Source organism: Coffea arabica, chromosome 2c, assembly GCF_036785885.1.
Source record: "Coffea arabica cultivar ET-39 chromosome 2c, Coffea Arabica ET-39 HiFi, whole genome shotgun sequence".
In the NCBI taxonomy this organism is placed as follows: domain Eukaryota; kingdom Viridiplantae; phylum Streptophyta; class Magnoliopsida; order Gentianales; family Rubiaceae; genus Coffea; species Coffea arabica.
In genome coordinates, this window is record NC_092312.1 from 19,831,773 (window position 1) to 19,840,967 (window position 9,195).

The 9,195-nt window shown below is 36.9% G+C and overlaps 2 protein-coding genes across 3 annotated transcripts; both read right to left on the bottom strand.

The window, feature by feature from the left end:
* Positions 1 to 682: 682 nt before the first annotated feature.
* Positions 683 to 2,737, bottom strand: LOC113726674 (uncharacterized). Its single transcript, XM_027250517.2, has 3 exons — positions 2,188 to 2,737; positions 1,933 to 2,008; positions 683 to 1,089 (listed from the first exon to the last, which is right to left on the bottom strand). Exons 1-3 carry the CDS (start codon positions 2,506 to 2,508, stop codon positions 959 to 961), a joined length of 528 nt encoding a protein of 175 aa, XP_027106318.1. The 5' UTR covers positions 2,509 to 2,737; the 3' UTR covers positions 683 to 958.
* Positions 2,738 to 3,826: 1,089 nt separating this feature from the next.
* On the bottom strand, positions 3,827 to 8,993 carry LOC113726675 (uncharacterized). 2 transcript variants are annotated; one of them, XR_003457596.2, is made up of 7 exons: positions 8,813 to 8,993; positions 8,465 to 8,723; positions 7,746 to 7,881; positions 6,555 to 6,646; positions 5,377 to 5,500; positions 5,129 to 5,282; positions 3,827 to 4,157 (listed from the first exon to the last, which is right to left on the bottom strand). XR_003457596.2 is itself a non-coding variant. In XM_027250518.2 (7 exons), the coding sequence occupies exons 1-7, from the start codon at positions 8,853 to 8,855 to the stop codon at positions 4,132 to 4,134; spliced, it is 777 nt and encodes a 258-aa protein (XP_027106319.2). In that variant the 5' UTR covers positions 8,856 to 8,993; the 3' UTR covers positions 3,827 to 4,131. The 2 variants fall into 2 exon arrangements, 1 of the variants encoding a protein (XP_027106319.2); XM_027250518.2 differs by having other exon boundaries at positions 5,186 to 5,282.
* Between the last annotated feature and the right edge of the window lie 202 nt (positions 8,994 to 9,195).

A 9,195-nucleotide genomic window follows, 5' to 3' on the forward strand; every position in this document is an offset into this window, starting at 1 on the left:
CTTGATAAATAAAAGGAACCAAATATAAAGAGATTTTAGTTGAGTTGATTTTTCTTATAATTGCGGTGATAGAAAGAATCTTAAGGTATGGAAAAAATGTTTTGTTAAATTTTGGAAGTTGTTATTTTTGTTATGGATAATAGAAAATTTTTGTATTGACCATGTATAGCAATGGCCCCATAAGTAAATTAACAAGTTAGATCAAATATCTAATATAACTAATATAATAGTTGAGGGGCACTTTTGGCATAAACAAATCTTCTCATATCTAAAATTATTTTTTTATTGTTGCTTTTTTTGAATTGGACTAAATTGTTACAAGAAAATTGATTTCAAGGGAGGTTAGTGATATTTTTAGAACCTCAGGGGGAGGTTTCTGAGTTATCCCTTTTTATTTTTGTTGGATTCTACACCCATCATTAATTGATTGAAAAATTCTAAAGATAACTCTAATATGCTATAGAATCGTAGTTATATAGAAGAAGAGGACCACCACCGTTGATCAATTTTTGTGTGAAAAATGTTCAGGACAAATTGAACTATTGGAGAGGCTCGTAAATCCAAGGGACAAGCTATTAATATCTGCTAATTCAGATAAATAAAGCTGTCCAGCATTCAATTTATTTGGCCCCGAAAAGTTCATTACTATAAAATACTCTTCTCTCTGTTCCTAGTCACGTGATGGTAGAAAAATCGTTCACCATTCATTTTCATACATTATTGTTAAAGGGGGACCATCCCACCCGAGATACAAGGATTTCCCTCTCGATCGAAAGCAATACTACCATTACGCGCACATCAACCTCTCAAGGATGCTTACTGGACTCATTGGAAGCAGACCAGTTGATCGTCGATATGCATTGAGCATGACCATATTGGCATATTCTATTCTACTACGTGCGTCCGTTGTGATTGATATACATGCAGAGTTGATTCTCGCTCGTGGGTCTGTTCAACTTCAACAAGGAGCCGATGGCCATAACTCTGCTCTTTTCACCTTTGATATGCTCTCAACCACTCCCGTTGGTGAGACATGTCCCATCACAGTCACCCTCTTGCTCTCCAGATCAATGCTGAACGATGTTACCCCTAAAAATCCATCAAGATATAAGTATATATTAAACCTCAAAAAAAAAAAAAAAAAAACCCCCCACAAAGTGTAGAGGAAAGAAGACATCAATTTTCTTGGAAAAATGGTGACCGAGATACAAGCATGCAGGATCTTTTGTTTTCTTGCGGTCCAACATCTGACTTCATAAAGCAAAACACCGCTTTAGTATGTATGTAACAAGTGACCAAGACCAAGACCATGCATGTATAAATGAACAAATAGATGCTCAACCAGTCTCCTTCAGCAAACGTTTGGAAATGGAAGTATACTACGAAATGTGCACCAATGAAGAGTATAATTGATATGACATGCTCAATAAAAAAATAAAAAAGACATGACATACTTAATTTTATGTGCATGGTGTGCTATATCTGTGGTAGTTAATTAGCTTTCCCCTCACCCACACCGCCCGCCTACGTGCGGAACTAAATATGCATTTGAAAGCCTGGTTGATAAACAGTCTTATCTCACGATTAGGCAATAATTGCATGTCTTAGCTAAATCCATCCGGCCTGCTTGGTCCTGCAAGTTTGATCTATACCTTGTCTTTTGGGTGAGAAAAAGAATATGATTCAACACTTCAAGTTCGAGAAGGATTATAAGCCATATCATCTTTAGTCAAGCAAAATAATCTTGGATCGATTCAGAAAAGTCTTTAGTCAAGCAAAATAAATTTGCTTCTTATGTATAATATCTATCAAGGATTTTCTTTCTTTCTCTTCGTTTAGAGATATATGACAAAACTCCAGTAAGGAAACAAATGTCGCAATCTGGAAGTTCTAGTCGTTTAAAAAAAAAAAAAAAAAAAAAAGAGTAGGTACCTTCCATTTTAGATAAATGTTTCTTCACTTTACCAGCGCAGCCTTGGCAATGCAGGGAGACTCTCATGACAACCACCTGCCACGGCAGAATTAAGAAGCAAGAAATACACGTGTTTATAACTCAGTGTTCTTCTTTCTGTTGTAATCTAAGAATTAAGTACTGCAAGGTCTTTTAAATTACGATGCATGCCCATTTAGAAGAGCAAGTAGACGGTTAAAAGCACTAATCATCATAGCGTCTCCCGTCAACTTAACCTGGAAAACCTGATCCCGTTCTGCTAATGAAGAGACAACTTGGGATCGGGATGCCTTATCTGGTTGATTCTCGACTCCGAAAGATGGAACAATAGCTGATCTGAGAGTAGCTGAAGCCAATCCACGGCTACGAGCACGAGGCTCCACCATGCGACTGTGCTTTGTGCTATCGATCAGCCTTGCATGTTCAGCCAAGGTTCGATCGGATTCAGGCCCCCTTCGCACTATCACAGACAAGGGTTCGCTTGCCATGCACACTGCTGTAGCAGCTGGAGATTGGCACATGAAACCCCTCATATTCTTCGCTGCCTTCATGCTCATTTTATGCAGATTTTTGAAGCCGTTCTGAAGGATATATAATAGGCCAAACCAAGAGAATGAAGGCTGAGAGGATTAATTGGCGAAGGTAATGCAAGTACGTATAGGGAGAACTGCTCACTTTATGACAAAGTTAATTCTAGCAGGAGTTGGATGACGGTGCTCAATTCTCCGTGCAGTATACCCATGTTTCGGATGTAGCCAATACATAACTTGTCATCCTCTGTAATGTAATGGATGCCCTGCCCAACTGGTTGTTGTAGACAACGAACAATTTGTTCCAAGTTATTACGTTGAAAACGACTCGTTCGGGATAGGTCACCATGTCGAGACCCAAGGGTTACTGAACATTAAATGGGGTAAATTATATACAGTCCCCGTAAGGTTTTACATATGTCGGATCACTCTTCTAATGTTTCAAAATAGCTATATATATCCCTTGTGATTTTATGTTAAATAAAAAATAGACGGAATGCATAATCAGTTCCAGCAATTACAGCACATGCGCTCCAAAATGTAATGAAATCATAATATCCACTTAACTCCTTATGATTTGCATATATTTCCAATTTACTCCTTAAGATTTTTGCATTTATCCACATGATACTCCTATAATTTCGCACAAGGTAGTTAAGCAAAGGCACGACTAGTATTTCAATTAATGATGTTATGTAAACTATTTTTGTTAAATATCCAATTGACAACTTTACATGAAACCACTGAGAGATGAAATGAATATTTTGAAACGTTAAAAAAATTATATGACAATAGATAGAACCACGGACAGAAGGTCACTAGTAATTTATCCTATTAGATGCGGTGAGCAGAGCTCTTCCCATGAACTCACGCTTCATCACGACTTGAATGCAAAACGCCGCTGATGGTGAACTCACACGAATTATTTAAATTTACTTGCCACTAGGAAGCAATTTTTCCCCCGTTTGGGTAAACCACGCGTTCACTTGAGACATGATCGTCTCCAATAATTAGAACCTTTTTTTTTTGGAGCAAACATTGACTTTTCAAGGGACAAGAAAAATCAGCTTATACGAATGCAGCAAACTAATTTCTTGCAAACAAAATTCAGCTAAGACACTGATGTGGTAAGAACTTTTCTTTTTTGGATCTTCAATCATGAAAAGTTAGACCATGAGATGCATGTACTTCCAAAAATACTTTTTATCTCAAGCAGCATTTGGTTGGGCACGCTCTCGGACGGACAAGGGCCACCGTCCTTGCTGCATGCACTGCTTGCTCGTTAACCGCAAAAGAGATAAAGGTTCTAAAGATTTTCAGGTATCTTGAACTAGCATCAAACACGTATCAGAAGGACTAGCACACTTGCAGATAATGGAAAATTACACGTACAAAATGTACAAAGGTGGGCCAATTCTTCAAGGACAGACTATGACGGTCAAAAAGAATGAAATGTACAACAAAGTTCTCAGTTGAGCTGCAACTCCAATAAATAAGTTTAACAAGTTAAGGAAGAGATTCCTCTCAAGTCTCAACTGCCTTCAGAGCTGATCAATTGGTGTATCAGACCATCTCCTTTCAACAGAACCCAAGTATTCTACCAAGTCAGTTGTTGTCAGTCAGTCTTGAACCAATTCCGGAGCAGTACGACTAAATGCATACTTTACATGCAGCACCTGCATTACACAAAGAGACTTTATAAAAATAAAATAAAGAAAAATGAATATCAAGACTTGTGGGTCCGGGCATCAAAATAAGTATCAATATAAAGTATAAAACAGTCCGTAATTAGTTCTTTGATGTGAGGGATACAATCACCTTAAATGCACTAATAAAAGGAACTTTGGTGGCAGTGATTATGAAGTAATGGCCAAAGAAGGGGGTCGATGAAGGTAATTAACTCCACAGTTTCATCTAGTAGATCTACATTTAAGTTCATAAACAAGAAATTAGTAGCAGTGGTAATTTTTGCTGTCAACCACTTGCTTTGTCTCAGTGTTGCCTAGGACCACCATATAAAGCGGTGAGACTCCAGGTCGTCATCAAGACTTGGTCCAGGACATTAAGTTTTGCCCTTGACAAGAAGACAAATGGGTAGATGAGAGATCAGTTCTACAGCTAGCTAATGATAAGTCCATGAGTACTGCTTCACAACTCCGTGGAATTGCACTGCCATGTGAAGCTCTGACCACCTAGCTGTTAAGTTCCTTCCCTTGTCTTCCCATGCTTGCAATTCCTAGGGACCATAGGAAGTGGTATAAATTTCGTTTGCTCTTTACTGCACAAGTTGGTCCACTGCTGTGGTTAGCTACCATATTATTGTGGAACAAGGACTTGGAGGGTAATGCCCTTGTCCTAACTAGTCCTACAGCTCAGTGGGCTTACCGCAAGTTCAGTAATAAATCTACCACTAAAAAGTGAATAGGAAGCACTGCTAATGTGAATACTCTATTATTGATCTCATTGCCTTTCCAGAAATTTATCAGTAGGTGAAACTTAATTCTGTAGGAAGGCAACTTGTGAGTTTGAGGATTTAGTAAGAATTTTAAAGAGATTCAGTGAAATTGTCCTTTTTTTGGTTTAAATTCAAATAAAGAGTTTTAAGTAAGCTTACACCAAAATTTCAGAAAAATCCAGCCTAATTTACCTTGTACATTTTCAGTGGATACCGTCAACCATAATGAACAAATGGTGCAACTTTAACCTGATAGTGTTCGAGGGAGACAAAGCTGTGTTATGGCAGCATCACCAAAGTAGACAGTTATTGCCTTAAAATGGCCTCTGACTGTATTTCCCTCTATCTGTGCATAAAATTTTTTCTCAGTAACACGTGATTTATTCACAAGTAGATAAGAATGAATCAGTTCATGAAAATTAATCAGGTAAAGCTAGTACCTCAATATCCAAAGGCGGTGAAGACAACCAAGAAAGTTGCTCCACTTCCAGTAAGTCCACATTTCTGGGTAAGTACATGATTATATGAGGTGTTATTTTTTGTGCAACTTGAAACAAGGAGTGCCTGCACATTGATAAAGTATTAGCTAATGGCTCTAGATAGAGGTTAGAAGCAAATATGACAAGTGAAGAATTATATCATCTCAATTCCACGAAGATCTTGAGCTGAAAGGCCAAAGTATTTGTTAATTCAGAACAAGTTCTTCTTATGCACATTTTGATTAAAAATAAATCAAGAGGAGTAGGAAATTCAGAGAGCCATTTAAATAGCAAAAACGCACATAAACAACCCATAGTATCAGAAGTCAGTAAAACTGAGACATAAATTTGAAAACAGTTGGCAGAGAAGCAGCATGCCCTATACCCAAATTATTATCCTGATAAGTTGACAGGACAAGAGGCACTCAAGTTTATTCAACAGAAATTAGAGGTTCAAAAACAAGTATTATTCAGGCTAGAGGACTTCAGAAACTTGTATAATTCGTTGGTCATACATCAATTTTCATATTAATTTGGAACAATCTTACTCCAAACAATCATACCAGAGATAGTCTCTATACAAAGATGAAGCTGATGAATGACAGACTAATATTATGAGAGGCATCTAAACTTATTGAATCTAATATCCTCTATAGTGCTTATTAAAAGACAAAAAGGCAGCAATACTTCATCAAAAATTTAAAAATCAATTTATAAGAGAGGTTGGACTGAATGAACATGATGTTGCATCAAATACGACGCAAAATTAACTACAACCTTAAACTCACATTTTATTTTCAGCAAGGAAACCATCTCAACTGAAACCATAACCATCATTTCAAGCAGATAGAGTTGATCGTCTCTAACCAAGTTCATGCATGATATATGAATCAAAAATTTAAAAATCAATTTATAAGAGAGGTTGGACTGAATGAACATGATGTTGCATCAAATACGACGCAAAATTAACTACAACCTTAAACTCACATTTTATTTTCAGCAAGGAAACCATCTCAACTGAAACCATAACCATCATTTCAAGCAGATAGAGTTGATCGTCTCTAACCAAGTTCATGCATGATATATGTATATAGTATTTGACAAAAAAAAGGTTCAGATACAAAACCACCACCACCTACCCATCTTTAGGCTTCAGTGAGTCCAGAGTAAATTTCTTAGTCATCTTGTATGATGGACCTCCCCATGGTGATGAAAGAAACAATACATCTCCCTAACAGAGAAATATTGATCATAACTTAGAAAAAACAGCAGTATAGGAATAAATATCCATGAGAACTTGATAAAGGCAGACAGGTCCAACAAAAAACTGATAACTGGAACACGTATCCATATGCACATTAAGAGTAATAGTTCAATCTACTAAAGATGGAAAAACTACAGCAAACTCAATAAGATCAGGAAAGTTTAGGTGATGAACTTAAGGTTTGATACAAAATTAATGTTTCCTTATTTCTGATTGTTCCAAGATTCCAGATAATTCCAAAAAAAAAAGGAGCAAAAGTCTATAGCCCACTATCATTATAATTTTGCATTTGATACATCTTTCTGGCTATCAGTTTGAAGCCTCCATTCCTCAGTCTAAAAATATTATCAAGTCCAAGGTGAACCTCACTGGAGGGTTAAGTATCTCATATGATTAGCTATCAAAAGCAAAAGAAGTTACCAGAGTGTTTTAAGAAAGTTCCCAATTCATCAAAGAAAATTCCAAGTTGTTGCCTACCAAGAGAGTTAGTATATTTCTCAAAAGCTCTTCTGAGTTGACAGAAATATAAACATGCGGTAGACCATGGAGCTTGTTGTAAAAATCAGTATTTTGAAGAAAAAAGAAGCTTTTATGAAGAAGAAGAAATTCTATTAGTATTATTTGGCTTGGTCTAGTACATTGAAAGCAAAGATGCAAAAACAAGCACTTGGAAAATTTAGATAGACATAAAGTCCAAGCCAGTTTTATAAAACTTTCTTTACCATTGAGAAATAAAACTAGGATTCTTAAAAGTTTTTCAACAAGTATTTAACCTAAAAAAGAATCCCAACTTTAAAGCAGACCCTTCAATCACATTGCAATAAGCTCTCCACATCGATAATTCATACCCAAAGACAGGAAACTGAATGCAAGAGCAAATACTTGAAGAAAAAGGCCAAGCCTAAACATAACTGTTTAGAACAAGAAACAACTAACCAATCCCTAAGAATAAAAGACTGAACCATGTAGCTTTGTTTGTAATAGAAACAATATTCAACCTCAGAAAATGTCCATGAAGCATAATCAAACAATATCAACTGCATACCTAGTATTATAGAAAGAATACCTTGAGGGATGGTGCCAGCTGAAAAAAGTCTCCAACAATGAAATCGATGTGGTCTTCAACACCATATACCTTGGCATTGTTCATTGCCAGGGCAACTTTTTCGGGGTCAATGTCAATGGCAACTACATGATCACACCTAGAATATGCATGCTAGCAAAGTGCTACTTCAATACATCAAAGATGTTGCGAATACATACAAATCTTATTAGAACCAGTTACACAAATTCACATCAGCATCACACATGGCAAACAACAAATTCATCAGAATAGTAAATCTTCAACCAATTTTTTATAACCCAAAGAACTCTCCAAAGAACCAATATCATCTGAAGTAATCCAGTCTCTGTTCTTGTTAGCTTCAGCTTTGGCCAAAGCTGGTTATGAAACACTTGATTCTAATATTTTTTTTTTTTAAAAAAGGGACTTGAGGTGAAACTTGAAACCTCGTTTACCTTTTCAAAGTTTTGAAAACTGAAGAAGAAGCTGTTTGCCAAAGCTTATAGTGGAAATCAACTTTTGAAGTTCACAACAAAAGCTAAAAAAGCAAAAGTCATGCGCGAAACATAACACCTCAAAGGAGCTCTTAGCTATCAAAATGTCGATGATCAGCTGATTTAAGCGTAGTGTTTTAACATTCCAATAATTAAGCTTTAGAAGAGAACACTAGTCTAAGCAAGTCAAACTATCCAATACCAAGAAAAGGGGGGGGAAAAACTTACACTCGAGCAAATTGAATGGCATTACCACCTACGCCAGCGAAACAATCGATGACGACACCGGCGCCGGTGCAACGCTGAGCATGGCCGACGGCAATCTCCTCCGGAGTAACGGAAAACCAGCCTTCTTCGTCTAACTTAATTCCTTCATCATATCTCCAAAATAAATCGTACCTCTGGAGCCAGTACTTCTCAACTAACGGACTCACCCCCCGTGTTATTTTTTCCTCTTTCAAAACTCTCTTTTTTGCTTTAATTCTCACTGAAAATACAGCCCAAAAAAAAAAAAGAGTAAGCGTTAGAATTCGATTTTCTCCAAAAATGGGGCAGGTGAGTTAAACGTAGTTGCACCTTTACTCTTGAAAATCCTGCGCTTCTTCCTCCAGCGTCGCATTACAATTCCAGAATCCAACTACAGTAGAACAGAACCGGCAACAATTCTTGATTTGATTTTTCTCAGGGGCAGAGGGTAAAGTTCTTGGTCGAGACGGACAAAATATGAAATTGACTCAAGTTCAAAACTTAGAGGACTAACAGTGCAAATCTCCCTTGAGTAACAGGAAGAGCCGGGGTTTTGGCTTTCAGGATAACTCTTCAAAACAGGTATCAGAAACCTCCCTTGAGGTTTCTCTTAATATTACTTGACACCCGTCAGATTTTAAAAGTATCACTTACCTCCCTTAGCAATTATAATAAAAAGACTACGTGATTATAATATCAATTACCTTCCTAAG

Excerpts from the sequence above, each read along its gene's own strand:
- LOC113726674 (XM_027250517.2), bottom strand. The coding sequence starts at position 2,508 with ATGAGCATGAAGGCAGCGAAGAATATGAGGGGTTTCATGTGCCAATCT. Across the intron at positions 2,009-2,187 it reads AACGGGATCAGGTTTTCCAG|GTGGTTGTCATGAGAGTCTC; the intron begins GTTAAGTTGACG and ends CTGCCGTGGCAG. Across the intron at positions 1,090-1,932 it reads ACATTTATCTAAAATGGAAG|GGGTAACATCGTTCAGCATT; the intron begins GTACCTACTCTT and ends ATGGATTTTTAG.
- LOC113726675 (XM_027250518.2), bottom strand. The coding sequence starts at position 8,855 with ATGCGACGCTGGAGGAAGAAGCGCAGGATTTTCAAGAGTAAAG. Across the intron at positions 7,882-8,464 it reads GCCATTCAATTTGCTCGAGT|GTGTGATCATGTAGTTGCCA; the intron begins GTAAGTTTTTCC and ends TGCATATTCTAG. Across the intron at positions 4,158-5,185 it reads TCTCCCTCGAACACTATCAG|GTGCTGCATGTAAAGTATGC; the intron begins GTTAAAGTTGCA and ends TGTGTAATGCAG.